General features: G+C 38.7%; 1 protein-coding gene across 30 annotated transcripts in view; it reads left to right on the top strand.

Moving 5' to 3' along the window:
- Positions 1-23865, top strand: part of MPDZ (multiple PDZ domain crumbs cell polarity complex component) — a 668265-nt gene that overhangs the window by 619751 nt on the left and 24649 nt on the right. For 11 of the 30 annotated variants that reach the window (XM_060409464.1, XM_060409468.1, XM_060409467.1 and 8 more), the window contains 8 exons: positions 1242-1352; positions 9666-9828; positions 11545-11741; positions 13074-13165; positions 13378-13468; positions 16045-16125; positions 19149-19241; positions 19332-19406. In XM_060409464.1, the coding sequence (XP_060265447.1) occupies positions 1242-1352; positions 9666-9828; positions 11545-11741; positions 13074-13165; positions 13378-13468; positions 16045-16125; positions 19149-19241; positions 19332-19406 (903 nt within the window). Of the gene's footprint in view, positions 1-1241; positions 1353-6493; positions 6593-7322; positions 7395-9665; positions 9829-11544; positions 11742-13073; positions 13166-13377; positions 13469-16044; positions 16126-19148; positions 19242-19331; positions 19407-23865 lie in introns of all 30 variants that reach the window. The other 19 variants (XM_060409458.1, XM_060409463.1, XM_060409456.1 and 16 more) reach the window with 4 other exon arrangements.

The following is a 23865-nucleotide window of genomic DNA, read 5'->3' as shown; positions in this document are numbered from 1 at the left end:
GTTTTTTTTCCATGTGGTAAAATATTGCTCAGTGGTAGTTTCTTGAATTCGGTTATGTGTAGTGGCCTTTTTCAGTAAATAAGAAAGCCTTAGGCCTCTGTGATCCTTGGAATTCCAGAACATGACTCTGCTAAGAATCTCTGACAATGTGTATAAACTAGAGACCTATGAAATATTCCGTGAAAAGTATACAGTTCTTTGGACTTGAGCAAAGATATTTAATTTTCTGTTACATTTTCCCACTAATGAAATATATAGTAAACATATATACTTTTATTTTGCAAAAAGTTAGAAGCCATTTTTAATATGCACTGAAAGAGATTTTGCTATTTCATCCAAGTATCAACCTGAGGGAAGTTTTCAATAAAATACAGTGTGTAATTCTTTTAAAGGTGATAAGGTTCTTTGTAGAGATCTAATAATTTTATTTTTCAGAATTGTGTCTACTCTTATTTTGCTATTTTTATTGTATAGCTCATTCTCTGGTAATTGGGAATGTTAAAAGTATACCAGTATCCTGTAGTTTTCTCGCAAGATTAGCATTTGGCCTTTCAGACTGTTTTCCTTCCTGTTCATGTAGTGCATAAGCTGAGCTGATCATCACCCAGGCAAGCCATGGTCAATAAAAAGTTCCAAAATAACTTTTATTCTCAAGCTATTTATACAAGATTTGCTCACAAGTAAGCACAATTTCTTGGCTTCCAGCTCGTGTCATGCCTATTGCAAAGATTCTTTTGCCAAACAAACCTTACCATAAGCTGATTTTTCTGTACATCAGAATTTTGTTTTTAACTTCAAGCTTCCCTAATAGAAATACATAAAGCATCTCATAGCCACTTCACAGATCGCTCTGTGATGACTGGGAAGAAAATTTGTACAGTGACTTTTATGGTGAAAACATTGCTACTAGACAGTTCCCTTGTATTATTTCTTTGATGATGCTGATTTGTCAGTTTAAACGAACAACTGGGCAGTGTAAGGGAAGTAGAAGCAGAGTCTTCATTCTAATTGATTATTGTTTCAGTTGATTTTTGGAAACATAAATCTGTGTCCAAAAAAAGGGACCAGAAGTCTGATGGACAGATGAAAAATTCTGGAGCCTCACAAGTAGTCTCAAATATTTTTGAATCTGAAAAAGATTTTTTAGGAGCTTCACCCAGGAATCTCAAAACTCCAAATTGGCAAATTGTTCTGTTGTTCTATAGCTTCTTAAAATGTTAAGCTGAGGCCTTCCATTGCAGGTGGATGGCATGGACCTCAGAGATGCAAGCCATGAACAAGCTGTGGAAGCCATTCGGAAAGCAGGCAACCCTGTAGTCTTTCTGGTACAGAGCATTATAAACAGACCAAGGGTAAGCGAAAACAAAGGGCAAGGTAGGCGCATCCAACAGCGTTCAACTTGGACTCTGACACATCCAGGGCCAAGTTGCTTCTAGGACCCGAGATCAAGCCTTGAAATCTCAGGAGACTTTTAAAAAGTTTATTTTGCTTTTTTCCCCCATTGAGTTATCCTGAAAATCCTTCTACCATGTATAACAGACACTTGAAGTCTGTTGAAAACACATAAAAGTAGGATTCACTGGTGGCCCATAGGCATCTCGATGGATAGTCATTAGTTTCACTATAGTCATAAAATATGGAAGTTGTTAAGAAGGATGTGGTGGAATTATTCAGGTTGATAGTCTGTGACGTCTAGTCAGGTCTCTGAGAAACTAGAGAGGGTTCATTTTCTTTATAAATTTAGAATTCCCGGTATGCAATCTGTGATTTCTTGGCATGGTCTTTAATGCATCTGTCTATCCTAGTGGACATTAACTTTCCATATGATGGACTGGTTGTTTTTATTTAAGCTGTATGTTTATATACTCAGAATTTCATACCTGCTGTTTCCCAGCCACCATCACTGAATAGCTCTGATCACTGTGTAGCCCCTGGGGGACAGAGGCCTAGTAATCCATTTTACTGTTGGTTATTACAATTGAAATGGCTTTAAAAGTATTTTAGAAATCTTAGCACATCCAGTGCATGTTGTTGATGGAGATACTAAGAGAACTTTGTATATTTGATATGTTGCCAAAGATGAACATTATGCCAGTAGTTTAAAATTATTTTTTCTATATCTTCTCTATGCCTCAATGAAAAAAAAAATTTTTTTTTTTCCTGTGCAGTAGTTCTTAAACTACTGGGCCTTAGAAAGTTCTTGAGATTTACTGAGAAGTTAGCATAGCATTTCAGGAGTTTCTTAGATGTCCTGAGGCTCATACAGGGTCCACTTCTGGATATAAGAATCTCTGTCATACTGATTCTTTTTGAAATAACTGCTTATTAGCTTTTAGGGTTTGTTGTCTTTAAAAAGACAATGTTAATACATGTAAGAAAAGTGAAAAAGATCATCTGAAATTTAAAATGTGTAATTTTATTCATACAATATATTTAATTTTAATTTTTAAAATTAAAATTTAGGATAGTAATGGTCAAGTTATGGAGGAAGCAGCGTAGTAAAAGGTTTTTAGAGATCAGTAAAAGGAGCTTTTCAATATTCGGTGCCCTAGGAAACAAAGTGACCAGATTTATCTTGTTGGTTTTTCCTTTTGTCGTCAAGACAGGTGTAGCTCTGGTCTGAGTTCACGCTAAGAAATGAATTAGTAGTTCCTAATGTAAGCAGTTATCTTCACATTTGCAGTTTTTAATCATTCGGTTATTTATTGTTAGGAGATAATTATCCATTTAGATAAGAAAATCTGCCAAGTGATGGGACCAGATCATCCTGCATTCTTTTCAAATGCTGTTCAGTTTGTTTAAATAACTACAGGTCTTTCTACATTTATTTCCATTTGTTGTGTTAAACATAGACACAGCATGATGATGTTGTTAAATGGCTGTTTAAGTTAAGTTGAAGCTGTTTTCTGTGTGTGGGGGTGGGTTTTATTCTTCTTTTATTTTTACTTTCCAACTTTTGTATCATTTAAAACAGTGCTACAAACTGCTGAGTCGGATTCTCAGATTACTTTTAAATACTAAATTGCAAATATTTCTTTCAATGCCAAGTTGCATTTTCTAAGGAAGATATTTTCTCATGCACCTGGAAAATATCCCTATTTTATTATCTGAGGTATAATGATGCCTGATTTATAGTAATATTCCAGAATAACTCTTGCTTAGAATGACACGTGTAGTCAAATGATACGTGACAGGGCTTAGGACCTGATAACCTAAAACAAAAGACCTTGGCATACTGAATATTTAAATAGAAGTTATTTGAGAAAAGGCAGGTGCTAGAAGGACTCTGACCTCTCCTTTCTCCCCCAAATTCTCCTCCCTCACATCATAAGACTCTCCTGAGAGATCTTCAGGAGAGGCACATCCTTACCTGCAGATGAGGAGGACCCCTGAGAGGAATCTGAATGAACAGGCCTTGCTAAGTTTTCCCCAGTTAAATATGCTTAGCTCATGCTGTTTTGTCCTGTCATTTTCCCCAACTTTCTACTCTTCATCAGACCTCCTATAAAAGCACTCGGACTTAACCTTTTCTTCTGGTCTTCATTTCCCAGTGGAGGCTCTGTGTCACACAGAGCTTAGGTTACATCAATATGCATGTTTCTTTCTCATTAATTTGTTGTTACAGAGATCCAACCAAGAGTCTTAAGATGGGTACAGGAAAGATATCTTTCCTCCTCTACAGTAATATTTTGCTTTAGGAAATGAGAAAAAAAAATTGTTTTTAAAATGAGATATTGGGCTTCCCAGGTGGTGCTAGTAGTAAAGAACCCGCCTGCAAATGCAGAAGACATGAGAGATGCAGGTGCAATCCCTGGATCCAGAAGATCTCCTGGAGGAGGGCATGGCAACTACTCCAATATTCTTGCCTGGAGAATCCCATGGACAGAGGAGCCTGGCAGGCTTCAGTTCCTAGGGTTGCAAAGAGTTGGATATGACTGTAGTGACTAGGACTTCCCCAATAGCTTAGTGGGTAAAGAATTTGTCTGCAATGCAGGTAGATGCAGGTTTGATCCCTGGGTTGGGAAGATCCTCTGGAGAAGGAAACGGCTACCCCTTCCAGTATTCTTGCCTGAAAAATCCCATGGACAGAGAGCCTAGCAGGTTACAGTTCATGGAGTCACAGGAGTTGGACACAACTTAGTATACACACCTTAGCTCAGTACAACAAAATGAGATATATTTAGTTTTTAGTAATTTACGTATCTATGTAAATAGTCATGTCTCCAGGAATCTATAGAGAAAAGTATCATAAATACCTCAGAGTCTCTTTGGGCTTCCGTGGTGGCTCCGTGGTAAAGAATCTGCCTGCCAGTGCAGGAGACATGGGTTTGATCCCTGGGTTGGGAAGATCCCCTGGAGGAGGAGATAGCAACCCACTCCCGTATTCTTGCCTGGAGAGTCCCATGGACAGAAAGGCAGGCTTAGCCTAGGCCTGCCTAAGGCAGCTTAGCAGGCTACAGCCCATTGGGTCGGTCTCAGAGTCGGACAGAACTTAGTGACCGAACAAGAGTCTCTCAATGGTAAATGTTTTATTTGTGGATGTAATAAAGCATCAAGAAAATCTTGTACATAGACTAAAAACTAGTCAGTCTTTCTAGCTCTCCAACTGTTCAAGAATTAGAACTTCCCAGAACTAAACTCAATAATTCCACCAGTATGACAGTTCACAATTCAGTCTGACCACATTGTCATATTAAGGGGTGGGCCCCACTAATTTGGGCCAGAGGATGATTTTTCTTTCCTGTTCTTCTTAGTTAATAACATTTCTATTTTTATCAGCCCTTGGAACTATAAACACAAGTTTTGTCATTGATTTTTTAATGAGAAATACACTCGCCCTATAAATCCTTCCCTAATAATAGAATGTTCTGCTATTTCATGTGCTGTGCTCATCCTGTACTCTTATATTCTCCTTTCAGGGCCAAATTCTAATCCTATGTGAGCCGCAAGTTTAAAAAGCAAAAAGCAAAGCCAAACAAAAAAACCAGAGCTTTTTTCAAATATTTCATTTCTTGTCATCATTATTTTGATTCATCTTGTTCTACAGAATTATAAAGGAAATGTAAAACTGTACAATTCCATGTATGAGGATTAGAAATAATCTACCTTCTATTACATTGAGTTATTTTGCCTAGGATGTGTTCTTAATCTCTGCCTGGTCATTTCTTCCACCTTAATAAATGGTTTTTTTTTTTTTGCATTTGTGATCTTCCCTTTTGTAAAGCAGGAGTTGACATTTTAAATTGAAAAGCAGAGGGAAAGTTGAGATGAGCAGAAATGTCAGCGTGCCCATTTCTTTTGCCCATCTTCCTTCTGTAGGAAAAAACTTTGTACAAAGAGCAGATTGAAAGGGTGATGTGGCATAAGCTTTAGTATAGCTGTACTGAGTAAGGGTACTCTTTGTGGAGTGCAGGGTGGTGTCACATGACAACCTCTTCCTACTCTCGATGCTTGCCAGTAGGGCTTTTTTATAGAGAGAAGTAACACAAACAGTTAATTAGAGCCAAACTGAATTTTAAGTGTCTGCAATTTCCTCTGAAAGATATAGTCAATAAAAGAAAAAGTAGTGTGAAAAAAAATTTATTGTGCTAAGGAAATTACTTTTTTTTACTATGAAAATGCTACATTCTCTTTGGCAGTCATCCTGCCTGTAATATGTATATTTCAATTCCAGTAGTTCAAGCTCAGGACATATCAGGCAAGCCACAAAACCTATGTGAACACTCTAAGGCAGGACTTCACATATTACCCAAACCTCATAAATTCCCCAATAAAATGGGAACTTTTATAGGAAATTAAAAATAGCCATCTGTCTATATTTTGTGATGTTCCTAGCACCACAAAAAGTGGGCAGATAGAGAACAGCACTGTAGGAAGTGGTTCATTTCTTTAAAAATTATTGATTTCTTTGTTTAAATAATGCTATTGATTGAAGCAACCTTAAAACCTAATCAAGGTATAAAAAGACTCCTAACTGAGAAACAAAATAACACAACACTGAAGATTACCAGTGGACTAGAAGACACATGTTTAATTTGCATTCTGTAACTGATAGACTCTTATTTTTGTTTTTCTTTAACTAAAACAGCATAATTTGCTTCTAAGTATAAATAAAAAGCCATTTATGGTTTTTAATACTGAAGCATGTTTAGTGAAATGCATGGAACATGTGTTAATATAAGTGGGTGAAATATATAGGCTTATTTGTTGGCGATAGTGACAACATTCGGTGAAAATGAAAGAAATTTGGGGCCAGTTTGATAGACTTGCTTCCTTATGTGTTTTGTGGCCAGATTTGGATTTGAGTGTGGATTCAGGTTGCTCTAGGAAACACTTAGTTCTAGACTGTTTTATAAGATGTTGTTATTAATGATGAAATCTGATAGGATCTGATGTCACATAGTTATTTAAATCAGTAATTACTTTGTCCTTATAATGGAGTTGTTTTAAATACATTTTTCTTGCGCTCAGCGCTTCTTATGTTTCCTTTTAGAAATCCCCTTTGCCTTCCTTGCCGCACAACCTTTACCCTAAGTACAAGTACAGCAGCACTAACCCATTTGCTGATTCTCTACAGTTCAACGCTGACAAGGTTGGATAATGACCATTGTCTTGCCATTGCCTTTTTCCAATGTTTTGTTCTTTGTTGCTACTGTGCGTTTGTCCCAGTTCAGTGTTGACTGAATTTGGGCAAGGAAAAAAAACAACTGTGTGTTTGGAGTGGGCATGCAAATCCTTTCTTAAGCACATTTTCTTGCCAGAACCTATTCATTTTTATAGCTGAAATTAGATGGCCCTTTTGAAGAGTAAGGGAAAATCGTGAGTCCACTACCCTTCTTATATTTTGGTGTGAACTGAATTTTCAGATATATAAATTTTTGTTAGTTGCAAAGCATATAAGCTACTTTTATACATAATTTCTCTAGAAACCTTGTATTGATTTAAGTCCTTCTTAGACTTATACAAGGTGGTCCTAAAAGCTCTTCCTTAGTTAATCAGCCCACACATAATTGTGTATGTACAAGAATCTGTTGAATATTCATAAAGGATGTCCATGTAAATGCCTGATCAGGAAGCAGGGAACTGTTTCAACATTTGTAAATCTATACTTGGATTTGTCATATTCTGATGAAATCATAAATCCAAAAATGAAACAAAAACTTACGAGAATTTGTATACTATAATTTGATTGTGAAAGGAGAAAAGCTGTTAACAGTTTTTTTCAGGAAGCATTTTATGAATATTCATTGGATTTTCATGTTATTGTAATACAGATAATCAAAGATGCTGTATCTGAAGGAATATGTTTTCTGTTACTGTAGGCATTACAGAAATCAACTAGAGTTCTCTTCCGTTGTTCCCCAACTAATCCTTTTGCTCCCACACCATTTAAGGTTTGTCTTAGTGTGAAATTCTCATGAGTCAGTGAGTGTGCTACAGTGTGCTATGCGTGTACATTATACTTGTGTGCATACATGGCATGGAGTGATTTCAAGTACACTGCATTTTTGCCAGCGAGGGCTAAATGGTCTTCGTTAAAGAATTGTGTTTTTGTGGATAAATTTTTAGAAGTGTCAACAGCAAGCTAAATTCCACAGTCTAAGTAAGAATGAGAATATCAGGCATAACAAAACAGAACACTTTTCCTTTTTAGTAAATGCAGGTTTATATTGGCTTTATGATTAACCAGCTATGTTAGGGCAGCATTTGAGTTTATTCACAATATGAAAATATTCTGCCTAAGTAAGATCCTGAATAGTTTTTAGGCAAGGAAGTTTTGTTTGTTCATTTGTATTTAAGGAAAATAACAGCTCAGGAAAGTTATGCAAAGAGTAAGATCTATAAAATTTGCATCTGTAAATTTATTAAAATTATGACAATTTTAAGTTAGACTTGATTCTACTTTTTGAAAATGAAATGGGCTTAATTCATGCTTCTCAAATTTTCCATTGTTAGTAAATTTTTAAAAGAATTTTAATGAGAAAAATTCTAAATTACATGTTTCTCCCTACCTTAGTATCATTAGTGACCCTTCTGGATCAATTGAAGTTTTTTATTTGTTTGTTCTTATGTATTTGTATATTGCTTTTTTGAAAGTTTTATGGCACAACACTTGGGAAGATAACAGGATTCTGTTGGCACTAATAATTTTTGTCTGTTTGACCAATGATATGTAAACCAAGCATTTTAAATACAGCAGATTCTGTGACTTGAAAATCTGTTGCCCATCCATTAGTGGCTGTCAATCAGTTCTCCTGTGCTTTGCCAGAAAAATAGTAATTCATGTTTACCCAGACCATTTTTGGGGCAGCTTAGAGTCCTGAAGTAGTGTCTGCATCATCAAAGAAAGATCATATTCAGCATCCTGTGGTTTTATTTTTAGATGTATTTTGACTCTTAACACCATTGAATAATTTCTAAACATTTGTACATTCCTTTCATTTAGTGTATTCTGTAAGAAGTACTTTTAATCACATTTTTTTCCAGATATACACATGTAGAATAAAATGAGACATATCAGAGGGACTTTTGTATAGGGAAAAAAAAACAGTAAAATAGACAAAGAAGGATAAATGTAGGCTCAGGGCATTAGGGACAGCCTGACAACGGGTTAGAACTTTAGCTGGGTGTCTGTGACCCTTGATTTAGGCACTCTGTGGCTTACTGTAGAAACTGGAGGAGAAAACATGATACAGTGGAAAGTGCATTGAGTTAGGTTAGAAATTAAGCAAAGAGAAGTCTAGTTTCACTAGGTTATTCTGAACAAAATCTTTTGCTTCTCATGGCCTTGGCCTTTAATCTGTAAATGAATAAAATGGACTCAGTGACATAAAGATGTTTCTAGCCCTAATCTGCTTGAGAATCTATAATATGAAACCTGACCCACTATGTTTCAGTTAAGAAAAGGAAAGAACCCGATGATATCAAATCCCTTTAAAAAAAAAAAATTAAGACTCGTAAACTTAAATGACAGCAAACATACCAACCAAGCTTTGGCTTTTTATGAAGTATTCAACCCTGTTTTTCCATTTATGTTTAGGGCTACCTTGGCAAGCGGATGGTGGTTTTGTCCCTTAAAACCAGCCCCTCAGATCTGAATCTGTGTGCTCTTTGCTAACAAGCAGTCACCCTGGTAGAGGATCCTGCATGTGCAGTGCTTATTTCATGAATTTGTTGAGTCATGTGGAGAGAGGATTCAAGTAGCAATAAAAATATTTATATATAATTTCTCTAACAAGCTTTGAACTGCTTTGTTCGATTACATGATTAACATTGTTAGTTTGTTTCCAATTTCTTGGAAGACTTTTTTAGACTTCCACAATCTTGTCTAGATGAATTTTGAATGAGATTTTTTTTCCCTAAAACATGAAATTTGTACAACTTTTCTATCTTCAGTTATTTAAGCCTGCAAATTGAGTAATTCTTCACCTTAAAATAGCATGTAATCGTTTAATGGATCGTGCTCTGAACATACTGATTTGTTTAGTGTATTTAAGCTTTACCTGAATCCTGTCTGCCATTTTTATATATGTGTATTTTCCCATTATTTAATATGTTAGATATTTTAAAGCTGGTAGTTTGGTTTTTGATGTTGCAGTCTTCTTTCCCTTGAGTTTTCCTTCCTTAGACTGCACATACCCACTGCATTCTTCTTGTCCCCACAGGTGCCCAGTCAGTCAGAATCGGAGCCAGAAAAGCCTCCTCTGGGCCACTCGCCTCCACCCCTGCCTCCAGTGTTGGCAGAAATGAGTGGGGATCACGCTCTGTCATCTGCAAATGAAACCTCAGAAGATGTGGATGAAGAGGATGAGTTTGGTTACAGCTGGAGTAAGTTGTCTGTTTCAAATGCATTGACTTGTAAGAGGTATCAAATTGTTCATAGCTCTGGTTCTCTCAAGGCTTATGCCCCAGATGGGTAAATACATTTCATCTTCAGTTACACATAATGCAGTTTTGTGTAGGAAAAAAACTAATGTTTGTTGTACTTGAGTATAACACACATTCCTGAGGCATGAAATCACATTCTTCTGTTTTGTAAATCTGCAACCCCGTTCAAGCCCGCTTTGCATTTTTCTGCAAGTTGAGGTGGTCAAGGCACTCTCAGCAGATGTCCTGGACCGCCCTCTCATGGTCTCCAACAGAGCATCACCCCTTTTAGGCCTCAGATTCCTCATTATAAAATGTATTTGTTGTTGCTATTTAAACAACCTGGAATTTAAGTATTTCTGTACTAACACGGTAACATAGTGTAAGTGTTGAGATGAAAAACTTGGGGCATTTGGCAAGTTGTTTAATGACCTCTAAGTTGCAGCATGGTGGTTATTCCTCTTTTAAAATGCACTTTCTGCCTCAGGTTGCTAAGGGTTAATTAGATAATGTCTGAGCACAATGCCTGACACACAGGAATCATTTGAAGGCAATTATTGATAGAATCATGGGAGTGTCTCTGTTTCCTAACGAAATAAGCCATTTTACAGAGATTAGACCAAAGTTCTGTGTCAGTGCTTTAAAAAGTTTCATTTAAAAAAGTGTAATTGTTTTCCTTAAGAATACTGTGGTATGTGCTTTGGGGAAGTACAAAGTATAAAATTTGTACTGCTAGATTCTGGAAGGAATCAGGAAATGGCAGTTTATGAAATTGATGCAATTAAGAATTAATACAGAATGCATGACATTAACCCTTTAGTAAGATTTTCTAAGGGATGATTTGTAAAGTTTGCAGTTTTCTTAGTCTTATTTCTAATGAAATTAGAATATTTTGCTAATCCATCAAACTGGCCAGAATGTACTCTGAGGAAAACATGAAATGGAATGTTTCAGTTACCTATTATCGTATTCCCAAACACTCCAAAACTTAATGGCTCAAGAAAGCAGGTTATTAGCTCCCTTCACATGCCTGATGGTGTTAGCCACTGGCTGGTTGTTCATCTGGGCCTGGGACACCTACCAGATTACAGAATAAACTCTACCTTTTGAACATGGGAGATGGGAAATATGAAAGGTCTCATTTAATGAGAACAAGTATGTCCATGTGTCTTGGTTGGATGGCTCTGTGCAATAGGAAAACCCATTCCATCTAATCTGGATCTGTGTCCCAAGCACCACCCAGCATGATGCAATGTGCAGTGCCTGTGTTGCTGTGGGAGAAAAGTTTCCCCTGACCAGGGAAGAAAAATCCTCTGGATATTCTGTTCTCTGCAAATGATAAAGTAACTTTCTGTTTTAATCACAGTCTTTGGAGAGCTTATTCACATGATCACATGGATTACTTTTTTGGATCTGCTCACCTCAGGTGAACTGATTAGTCAGACACCGTATTCTCTGCATCGTAGGGGGAGAAAAGCTACTCAAAATTTGGGTGCTCTAGGAAACCAGTCTTGACACCCAGGAGGCCAGTGTGTTTAGCTTTCCTTAACCGCTAAGAATTATATTTTGGTACAGTCATGGCCTTATAATGCCATTCTCAATAACCGTCCAGAGTAAAGCATTTGGCTGTGAATTATCTCTTACTCCCTGTGGATTTTTTGTTCTTGTTGTATGCAGAAAATATCAGAGAACGTTACGGAACCCTCACAGGCGAGCTCCACATGATCGAACTAGAGAAAGGTCGTAGTGGTTTGGGTCTGAGTCTTGCTGGGAACAAAGACCGATCAAGGATGAGTGTTTTTATAGTGGGGATTGATCCAAACGGAGCAGCTGGGAAAGATGGTCAACTGCAGATTGCAGATGAGCTTCTAGAGGTAAGTTCTTATGGCAAACGCTGCATTTACTCCCGCTGAATTGGTGTGACGGAGCCATCAGTTTCCAGAAAACCCACCTGGGTCTCATATGGCGACTGAGAAAACTATCACTCACCTAATAACAAAGATGCTTTGCAGCAAATTTGGCTTGAGACCAAATCTCTACTAAGTACCACCCATGCTCCCATTAACTTCCATTAAAGGTTGTGACTGTGTAGCACCAGAAAAAATTTTTGCCCCAAGACAGTAGTAAAGATCACACTTCAAAAACAGTGTTTTGTGTGTGCTGCATTTTTATTAGGAGCTTTTGAAAAACCAAATGACCAGTCATGCCCCTGTAATGAGACTGATCCCTGGACCTTCTAGAAGTTGAATCCCTCATGGTAGACTTGATGGGGGTGGATTGTTGTGGGGTTGAATTTAAGGCTAAAAAACATTAACAGTAATTCAGCCCACCAAGCAAAATAAACTTGCGGACTCTACTTTTATAGTGTTTAGAATTGTGTTTGCTTCATTTTTCGTCCTTGCCTCCTATAGGCTGGGATCCACGTGTCTTTACACTGCTTTAGCGCACTTTCCCATTCCTCCTGTGTTTCCCTCTTCGCTGGGAAGGCTCAGTCAGCAGGGGCTAACTGACAGGATGACTGGCAGTTTCCACTAGGCAGTGTGCTGCCTAAGCACCTTCCACTGCCTGAAGCCTGAATATACCAGCACTGCTTCTCCCAGTGGCCTACCCCCAGGCCTTGAGTTCTGATATTAACTGTGAACTGTGATAGTCAGGCCTTCCCAGGATGATCTGTGCTGATCACAGATGCCTCTGCAGAGCCCTTGCTTGTACAGAGTACTCTAGAAGCTTGCTGCCTGCCTGGATACTCTCCTGTAGTCAGTCTAAGTGATGCCTCGTTAGTCCATGGAGATCAGACTACGTGCATGGAATTTTAATGTTAGTTTTCAACATGAGCTTTTTCTTAACTCAGCATCAAAGTCAGGTTCATGTTCTGGGAAAGAAAATGTATGTACTATTTTAAAGGAAGAAAAAAAAATATGCTTTTCATTAGATTGTTGTTGTTTAGTTGCCAAGTCCTATCTCACTCTTGTGAGCCCTTGGACTGTAGCCTACCGGGCTCCTCTGTCCATGAGATTGTTCAGGCAAGAATACTGGAATGGGTTGGCATTTCCTTCTCGGGGGAATCTTCCCAACCCAGAAGATCAAACATTGGCAGGCATATTCTTTACTACTGCACCACCAGCGAAGTCATTTTCATTAGAAAGAAGATAAAAATTTGTGAAATTAAAATTCTGGGCTCAATTAGTGATATTTATTTCTCATAGATCAATGGTCAAATTTTATATGGAAGAAGTCATCAGAATGCTTCATCAATCATCAAATGTGCCCCTTCTAAAGTAAAAATAATTTTTATCAGGTGAGCATTGTCTTTTCCTTGTTTATAAATATTTTTCCTTAGCTGTTCAATTCTGATTCTTTTGAATAAAAATGAAACATATATGATAGTGTAAGTGTTATAGTTCCAAGTCTTTGTGGCTACAGAATTTTGTCTAATAATCTGAGTCTTCAAGCTAAAGAATGAAAATAGTATGAATGGTCAAATTACAGGTTAGTGCTTTTTTCCTTTAGAAATAAAGATGCAGTGAGTCAGATGGCTGTATGTCCTGGGCATACAGTGGAACCCTTGCCGGCTACCTCGGAGAATCTTCAAAATAAGGAGGTTTGTAGCTTATATTTGTTTCTCTGGGAAGCTTTAGTTTATGCCTCACTTATTAATTTAGCTGACAGTTATAGAGCCCTTTCAGGGATATACGAGAGAAGTAAATTTCTTGATCCTCTTGATCCCCAATATGTTTATAGCTTAGTTTATGGAACACTCATGTAAATAAGCACTGCTTGCATGAAGCCTAGTAGTAGAGCCTGTCAAGGGAATAATGAAGGTAGAACAGCAGTTGACAGTGTTACCTCTGGGGAGAGAATGCGAACATAGGGGAGGTCGCACATGAGGTGTACATTCAAAGTAGATGTCTTGGGGGCCATAAACATTGCTAGCAGAGGACATGGATTGAGGGATGGGCTGGAGGCTCTGGAAAATGCAGAGAATTGATAACTGCAGAGCCCTGCTGAACAGTGGGAGGCAGGGAACAGGTAGGGTTGGATCATGAAGATCACCATGCAGACCTTGTCTTTTAGGTTATATCTTTGCAGACTCAGAGAATGAAGATTATTTTTAAGAACTCTGGAAATGGTACAGAGAAAAATCGCAGGTTTCAGGACAGAGAAGTTAAGTTGAAGAGAGTAAGAGAATTAAAATAATTCATGGGATAGATATGGAGGACCTGAACTGATCTCCAAAAATAAAAGAGAGAGAGAGAAGAAATGGTTGTGTCAGGTCTTTAGAACCCAAATAGATATCACTTCATCCCTAACTAAATATATTCAGTGAGGAAAAATGACTGATTGAGAGTGTATTCATCCAACAGATAGATTCACTTACACCAGGTACCATTGAGGGCTGAGGATGCATAGGAAACAGAATGAAACAGACGAGATGTACCAGGCTTCCAGATGTCTGATTTAGTGATTTAATAGATGGTTAACTTTTATCAGAATAGAAAAAGTAAAAAAGAGAAGCAGGTATTTATTTAAAAATAGAGAACTTTCTCTCTGAGGCAGCTTAAGAATGAGGTGTCTGTGGGAAAGCCTGGTAGAAGTGTTCACGGGGACATCTGGTCTGAAGTTTAGAGATGAGTCCCCATAGATGCCAGCTTGGGAGCCAGGGGGCCCAGGCTCTGTCTGTGGAGGACGTTTAGAAAAGATGAGAGCCGAGGTCAGAATTGTGTGATGTCAGTTGTAAGGAGAATTGACAGGTCCAAAAAAAAGAACCAGGTGGGTGGGTCGCACAGCAGCTGAGGAGGGCCCCATTGAGAAAGGGTGTATATGTAGCACAGCCTTGAATACTGCGGGGAACTCAAGTGAGAAGGTGAATAAAGAGGGTTCATTGTATTTGCCAACTAGAAGATTATTGGTGATTTTGATAAAGCAAATGGTGGATAAGAAATTTAGGAAAGAAAAGGCAATGGCCAGAGGATGACACAAATTTAAGAGAGTTTTGGTGAAAGTTTTGTGTTTACTTTGTTTAGAGTGAGTAAAAGGAGATAGAGAATGAAAACTTAAAATTAGAGGAAGTATGATACTATCAGTGGAAAAGGTGTAGAATTGGAAACACTCTTCCCTGCTGCTGCTGCTAAGTCACTTCAGTCGTGTCTGACTCTGTGTGACCCCATAGAAGGCAGCCCACCAGGCTCCCCCGTCCCTGGGATTCTCCAGGCAAGAACACTGGAGTGGGTTGCCATTTTCCTCTCCAATGCATGAAAGTGAAAAACGAAAGTGAAGTTGCTCAGTTGTGTCGACTCCTAGCGACCCCATGGACTACAGCCCACCAGGCTCCTCCGTCCGTGGGATTTCCCAGGCAAGAGCACTGCTGTGGGGTGCAAACTCTTCCCTGAATTAATATATAAACGTTAGGCTTTTCTGTACGCAAGATGCACAAATCATTGTCTCATGCTGGTGAACTGACTCACTGATCATAATGGGGAACTGAGTGAATCAAGTGCTTTTTGAAGATTGTAAAGGAGAAAATTTTATTTTCATATGAGTTGTACCAAAAATGTCCATCAAGAAAATGGATTTTAATAACTTTCAGGTAAAACATTTAATAGCTCCTACATCCACTTGATGTCCAGCACAGCAAAACATAGTGAGTGGTGCCTCTGCTGGCATTCTGTATGTCAGTGCTTGCGCTGTTCGGAGCTGGGTTACTATTAGGCATCATTATAGAGTAAATCCATTCAGTCTTGTGAAGCATGTTATGTTTCTGTGCTCCAAAATAATTGCTGGCTAATCACACCTCATTCATATCTTTAAGATATAATGTTCATAAATGTCATTAAGTATTAAAATTGTAATGATGGAATATAGCATATGAAATAATGTTAATTAAGTGTACCCTTTGAGGCTTCCCTGGTGGTTCAGCAGTAAATAATCTACCTGCCAATGCAGGGGACATGGGTTCAGTCCCTGGATCAAGAAGATCCCCCAGGTTAGGAAATGGCAGCCCACTCCAGTATCCTTACCTACAAAATCCCATGGACATAGGAGCCTAGTGGGCTGCAGTCCATGGGGTCGCAAAAAGTCGGACACAACTTAGTGACTAGACAACAACAATAAACAACTATTTAGTCAAGCAAAACTACATAACATTTGCCTCTTTTGTCGCTTTTTTCCCTCTGCCAGGCTGAACCGAGTGTTATTACTTCTGATGCAGTTGTTGACCTCAGTTCATTGACAAACGTGCAACATCTAGAACTTCCTAAGGTAAATCTGCTTAGAATTGGACTGAAATGATGTGAGGACCTTGACACTGGGGTCCTGATTCACTGGTTCCCAAAACTAGTCTCCACAGACAGGCAGCATCAGCATCACCTGAGAGCTTGTTAGAACTGCAGGTGCTTGGCCCACCCTGATCTCCCGAAGGAGCAACTCTGGGGTGTGCCCTCAGCTGATGTTTTAATAAGCCTTCTCCATGATGCCAGTGTGCACTAACGTTTGATAACCATTGTGCTAATTGATACTTGAGCAGGTTCCCAGCTTCTCCTGCCTTTATTATTATCCCAAGGTATGACATTTAGTGATCTCATGTTTGGTTTATTTACAAGGACTTGCTATGGACGAAATAAAAAATTAAACAAGTTATAGGCTTTGTCCTTTGTCAGACCGAAAGCCCAAATGCCTAGAAGTCTCACTGATAGGCATCGTTGAGGTATTTGCTTTCGCAAAGATCTGAACCTTGGATTCAAGTGACCACTTTAAAGAGGTGGTTTGTTGAACAGAATCCTGTAATGCTTTAGGTACTGAAGGTTCATGCTGGGATGCAGGTGGACAGTGGATGAACAGACTAAACAGAGCAGTGACATGCTCAGGGAAGAGGAGAGGAAGGGAGGAGGTGGAATGGGGGGACAGAGGAATTTTATGTGTAATCCTACAGCAGAAAGGAGTGCTTTCCTCCAAGATTCCTCAGCTCCAAGGCAGGGCACCAAAGGCCGTCTGACTGGGTTGAATCCTATTTCATCAGTTACAGACTTAACACATTTTGTGAACCTGCTTTGCCTCCATTTTTCTTACCTGTAAATTGGAGATGATAGCCTTACCTTTGATATTGTAATTATAAAGGTTAAATGAGTTGTTTATAAACTGGTAGGCATAATGCCTGATATGTGGTCAGAGTTTGTTAAGCACTTAGTGGAAAAAAATACTGATTCTTCTTGGTTTATTTTTTTAAAATAAATAACCCTGTACAAAAATGGATTGCTCTGATCTTATATACATTTAAGAAAAGTTGTCATGGCAGTTTGTGTTGTGGGTAAAGGGAAAAGAACAGAAGTCATTAAAGCTTTTTTCTGTCAAAAAGTCCATACATGTCCATTCCAGCATCCCTCATTCTGTTGCCATGTCACAGAGAGTCCTTTGAGACAGCAGGGGAGAGGGGACAGGATATTTTAATGCAAATCTTTGAATGTCTATAGGTAAACAGCCAGCAAATGCCCTCTGTACTTAGTAAAATACTTTTCTGTCCTCAGTTAAGTAAATACACTATAATAGAATGAAACATCAGAATTGAGTACCTATAGTCATGGTAGATTACAGAGTATTACTTATATTAATACAAGTGAAATATTTCTTTATGGTACTAGGAAAGAATATTGTGTGCAATATCCGAAATAGAGGGTAGCTCAGTTATTTACTTGGCTTTGAGCTTGGAATTTTTTCAGTGTGATAACACGTTCAACTTCCTGTTCATCATGCTTGATTCTTTGACCACTAAATCAAGGTTTGGGGTTTCAAAATTCTGGCAATTTTTGACACTTTATGTGAAGTCAATTTGATTATATTCTGTAGAATTACAGGTAGAAGAAACTTAGTATGATAACAACACTTTTGTATAGAGTATCAGGCTTTGAAGCCTTTTCTTTACTACACTTGATCCTCACAGCAAGCTTTTAGTTGGCAACTATTATTATTCAGGCTTTTTGGAGATAAGAAAATAGAGATTTAGAGATGTTAAGTAACATATCCAGATTTCCAAATCTAGCCGGCAAGTATATGATAGCTGAGTTCTGCTTACTGTAAACCTGTGTAATTGTCTCTGTGTTATGCACACGAAAAGAGTGGTGGGGGGGAGGATGAGCAGTGACAGTCTGGAGTGTCATCAGGCATTAGTCGTCTCTGTCAGCAAAGCAGCAGTGTTCGTGATCTTTAAAGTGATGATGAAGCTTTACCTCGATGCCAGGATCCTGAAAGTCCAGGGGCAAGGGAGGCTCTCATGTAAGCTCCTTTGTCTCTTGCTTTCTGTCTCCCTGGATGGAAACTCTAATGAGGGAAGTTGCTCTAACCAGAATGAAAATATTCACTACCCTATGGTAAATTTTATTCATATAAATGTTAAGAGGTAAAAGCCAGCATTATGGAACACCTGGTTTTGATAAAAGAAAGTATGGAAAATATAGCCAAAGTAGGTGTAGCTCTTCTAGCCTTGGCAGGTTTTCAGGGTAAGTCTTTGGACTCATGAGTTGAGAGCATTTTCGTTCTGTATCAAATCAAAACCCGAGTCTTTGAAGTAACCAGTCTGGCTTTTCAGCCCCGGAAAGCACAGAGTGTGTGTCAGGGCAGCCTGTCTGCTGAAGGATAAGGGGTAGGAACAGGCGTGCAAGGACCGGTATTAGTGGTTACGTCTAAGCCAGAAAAAGGAGGCAGGAGTGTGCTTTGGTTTTGAGTCACTTAATCAGTTACACAGAACTGAATTCTCAAACGTACATTCATTAAGTTGTTGAATACGTTTTTATTTTCTGAATCTGTTGATAAAGTGACTAGAGATATGTTACTTGGTATACGTGCTGAAAAGAAAAGACCCTGACTTTGGGAAAGATTGAAGGCAGGAGGAGAAAGGGATGACAGAGGATAAGATGGTTGGATGGCATCACCAAGCTGATGGACCTGAGTTTGACCAAGGTCCGGGAGTTGGTGATGGACAAGGAAGGCTGGCGTGCTGCAGTCCATGGGTTCACAAAGAGTCGGACACAGCTGAGTACTAGAGATACTAGACCTAGGGAAGGAATGAGAACATTTGAATATTTGATGGAGGAGAAATTTAATCCCACTAAAGTAATTCAAAGTTTGCTTAAGAAAAGGGGATTTCAAAGAGTGGATTTTAGAATACCTTTAATTGCTTTTCTAGCCTTTGAGTAAGAAGATGATGTTCAGAAGTTTCAGTCACATACCTCTCTGTTTGGATAAATTTCATGTTTCACATTTCCTAAGTGTTTCTGTTTTTGCTTCTGTAGGATCAGGGGGGTTTGGGCATTGCCATAAGTGAAGAAGATACACTCAGTGGGGTCATCATAAAGAGTCTAACAGAGCATGGGGCAGCAGCCAAGGTGAGGCCTCCCCCTTCTTACAGTCAGAAACTGGTGAGGAAGGGAATTCTGTCTGTAAAATCACTCAAAAGTTTCCATGTTTCCATCTAGGATGGACGGCTGAAAGTTGGAGATCAGATCTTGGCTGTCGATGATGAAGTTGTTGTTGGCTATCCTGTTGAAAAGGTACTTATCCAAAAGAAAGCAAATGGTACTGTGAACTCATCCTTGTAAATGGCTAAGTATGTGGGGGTGGGGGTCAGTCATGGGAATCAAAACTGTGTAGCTGTATTAGATATCTGCAAGGAAGAGAGGAGATTTGAAAAGTACTTAATTTCTATTTTCTGTTTTCTAATTAAGATGATGTTAAGTATTTTTCCTGTTACCTGATAAATTCAGTATTCAGTGGGCATTTTTTATAAATATCATTTCAATTTTCCTGTAGGAAAACTTCAAACTTCTAAACAAATGTCAACTTAGTATTAAAACCAAAGGAATATTTTTAGTGAATATTTGCTCCTATGTTGTTTTTGTTCAGGAACTAAGTCGTGTCTGTCTCTTTGTGACTCCATGAACTACAGCACGCCAGGATTCTCTATCCTTCAGTATCTCCCTGTATTTGCTCAAACTCATGTCCATTGAGTCGGTGATACCATCCAATCATCTTATGCACTATCGCCCTCTTCACTGTTACAACCTCACCAGAGCCATGACAGGCTCCGAGAGGTGCACTAGGCCAAAAATAATCCCTGAGTCATGCTTCCGGGGCTTCCGGGGACGATGACTCTGGCCAATCAGAGGGATGATAACTGGACAATCAGTAAATACCAGGAAACCCCTGCAGCCAATCAACCCTTGCCAACTCCCTGTCTTTGTTCTAAACTTATAAATACTGCTGTAAATCTGGGCTCAGGGCTCTTGCTCCACTCCACTGCATTGGATGTGGCGGGGGGCCCTGGCTCGAGCTAGAAATAAAACCCCTTCATGCTTTTGCATTGCCATGGACGTCTTGTTCTCTCAGTTTTGGGGACTCGGACTCTGGGCAAAACATTCACCTCCTGCCCTCAGTCTTTCCCATTGTCAGGGTCTATTCAGATGAGTAGGCTCTTCACATCTAATGGCCAAAGTATTGGAACTTCAGCTTCAGCATCAGTCCTTCCAGTGAATATTCAGGGTTGATTTCCTTTAGGATTGACTGGCTTGATCTGCTTGTTGTCCAAGGGACTCTCAAGAGTCTTCTCTAGCACCGCAGTTCGAAAGCATCAGTTCTTTAACACTCAGCCTCCCTTATGGTCCAATTCTCACATCCGTACATGACTACTGGAAAAACCATAGCTTTGACTATAAGAACCTTTTTTGGCAAAGTGATGTCTCTACTTTTTAATATACTGTCTATGAATTTGCTCCTATAAATATCCACTATGTATATTGCTTTGTAAACAGATTTTAAGACTCAGACATTACATTTATAACTTTTATTGTTGGTAAATAGTTGTTTATGCCTGAGTTTCTTTCTTCTCAAAAGTGATCTTAATACTGTACTTACTGGGAGTTTCACTTGAGCCTTTCATAAGTGCTAGAAAAAAAACAAAATCTGTTTCTTTGAGATTTGGTGTGCCGCTGTGTCCATTTATGCATTGGCCAGCAAGATGCTTAAATCCTTTTAAAATTCAGTTTGCGTTATTTTGGAAGAAAATTGCTTTACAGTGTTGTGGTGGTCTCTGCCATACATCAGTGTGAATCAGTCATAACTATATATGTGTCTCCTCCATCTTGAGCCTCCCCCCACCAATTCCACCCCTCCAGGTCATCACAGAGTGCCAGCCGGGGCTCCCTGTGTCATGTAGCAACTTCCTGTTAGCTATCTGTTTTATGCAGAATAGTGTAAATATGGCAGTGCTACTTTCTCAATTTCTCCTAGCCTCTCCTTACCTTCTGTGTCCACAAGTCTGTTCTCTGTGTTTGCATCTTTATTTCTTTCCTCTGAATAACTTCATCAGTACTACTTTTCTAGATCCCATATATATGTGTTAATATATGCTATTTGTTTTCCTGACTTATATCACTGTGTATAACAGACTCCAGGTTCATCCCCCTCACTACAACTGACTCAAATCTGTTCCTTTTTGTGATGAAGTAATATTCCTGTGTGTGTGTGTGTGTGTGTGTGGTACAGTGCAATTGCTTTATCCATTCATCTGTCAGTGGATATCTAGATTGCTTCCATGTCCTAGCTGTTGTAAACAGTGCTGCACTGAACATTGGGGTACATGTGTCTTTTTGAATTGTGGTTTTCTCAGGGTATAAACCCAGTAGTGTGATTGTTGGGTTTTATTGCTGGGTTTTTATCTGGTAGTTTTATTCCTGGTTTCTTAAGGACTCTCCATACTGTTCTCCATAGTGGCTGTACCAATTTACATGTCCACCGACAGTGCAAGAGGGTTCGTTTTCTCCACATATTCTCCAGCATTTTTGCTTGTGGTTTCTTTTGTTTTTGTTTTGTTTTTTAATAATGGCAATTCTGATTGGTGTGAGTTGATACCTCACTGTAGTTTTGATTTTCTTTTCTCTAATAATGAGCTATGTTGATCATCTTTTTATGTATTTATTGGTCATCTTCTTATATATCTTCTTTGGAAAAGAAGATGTCTTCTTTAGGTCTTCTGCCCAGTGTGTGATTGGACTGTTTTTGTTTTTCTATTATTGAACTGTATGAGCTGCTTGTGTATTTTGGCATTAATCCTTTGTCAGTTGTCTCGCTTGCAATTTTTCCTCCCATTCTGAGGTTTGTCTTTTTATATCATTAATAGTTTCATTTGCTGTACAAAAGCTTTTAAGTTTAATTAGGTCCCATTTGTTTATTTTTCTCTCTGTTTCCAGTACTCTAGGAGGTGGGTCAAAGAGGATCTTGCAGTGATTTATGTCAAAGTGTGCACTGCCTATTTTCCTCTTAAGAGCTTTATAGTTTCTGACCTTACATTTAAGTCTCTAATGCATTTTGAGTTTATTTTTGTGCATGATGTTAGAAAATGTTCTCATTCTTTCACACGTAGCTGTCCAGTCTTTCCAGCACCACTTTTAATAATTGTATAGGTTTTATTCTTTAACCCACATGTGTATGTTTTTAACATTCCATTTGGCTTGATTCTTCTCTTGCATAGTTTTCTTTATCTTGCTTTCAGCATAAATGTTCCCATTTTATTAAAAATGTTTATGTAAGCTGCTTCAGGTTGTCTATAGAAACAGAAGTAGTTCAGTTCAATCGCTTGGTCGTGTCCGACTCTTTGTGACCCCATGGACTACAGCACGCCAAGCTTCCCTGTACATCACCAAATCCTGGAGCTTGCTCAAACTCAGTCCATCCAGTCGGTGATGCCATCCAACCATCTCATGCTTGTCTCCTTCTCCTCCTGCCTTCAATCTTTCCAAAAATCAGGGTCTTTTTAGATGAGTCAGTCCTTCACGTCAGGGGATCAAAGTATTGGAGTTTCAGCTTCAGAATCAGTCCTTCCAATGAATGAATATTCAGGACAGATTTCCTTTAGGATAAACTGGTTGGATCTCCTTGCAGTCCAAGGGACTCTCAGGAGTCTTCTCCAAAACCACAGTTCAAGAGCATCAATTCTTCAGCACTCAGCTTTCTTTATAGTCCAGCTCTCACATCCATACATGACTACTGAAAAAACCATAGCTTTGACTAGACAGACATTTGTTGGCAATGTAATGTCTCTGCTTTTGAATATGCTATCTAGGTTGGTCATAGCTTTTCTTCCAAAGAGAAAGCATCTTCTGATTCCATGGCTGCAGTCACCATCTGCAGTGATTTTGGAGCCCAAAGGAATAAAGTCTGTCACTATTTCCATTATTTCCCCATCTATTTTTCATGAAGTGATGGCACCAGATGCCATGATCTTAGTTTTCTGAATGTTGAGCTTTAAGCCAACTTTTTCACTCTCCTCTTTTACCTTCATTAAAAGCCTATTTAATTCTTCTTCACTTTCTGCCATAAGGGTGGTGTCATCTGCATATCTGAGGTCATCAGCAATCTTGATTCCAGCTTGTGATTCATCCAGCCCGACATTTCAGATAATGTATCTGCATATAAGTTAAATAAGCAGGGTGACAATATACAGCCTTGATGTACTCCTTTTCCTATTTGGAACCAGTCTGTTGTTCCATGTCCAGTTCTAACTGTTGCTTTTTGACCTGCATACAGATTTCTCAGGAGGCAGGTCAGGTGGTCTGGTGTTCCCATTTCTTTCAGAATTTTCCACAGTTTGTTGTGATCCACACAGTCAAGGATTTGGCACAGTCAGTAAAACAGATGTAGATATTTTTCTGAAACTCACTTTTTTGATGATCCAGCAGATATTGGCAATTTGATTTCTGGTTTCTTTGCCTTTCTAAGTCCAGCTTGAACATCTGAAGTTCGTGGTTCACATATTGTTGAAGCCAGGCTTAGATAATTTTGAGCATTACTTTGCTAGCATGTGAGATGAGTGCAGTTGTGTGGTAGTTTAAACAGTCTCTGGCATTGCCTTTCTTTGGGATTGGAATGAAAACTGACCTTTTCCAGCCCTTGGCCATTGGTGAGTTTTCCAAATTCGCTGGCATATTGAGTGCAGCACTTTCATAGCATCATCTT

The sequence above is a fragment of the Ovis aries genome, chromosome 2 (genome assembly GCF_016772045.2).
Source record: "Ovis aries strain OAR_USU_Benz2616 breed Rambouillet chromosome 2, ARS-UI_Ramb_v3.0, whole genome shotgun sequence".
Classification (NCBI taxonomy): domain Eukaryota; kingdom Metazoa; phylum Chordata; class Mammalia; order Artiodactyla; family Bovidae; genus Ovis; species Ovis aries.
Note: the sequence above shows the minus strand (reverse complement) of the source record. Positions and strands in the feature narration are given on the sequence as shown.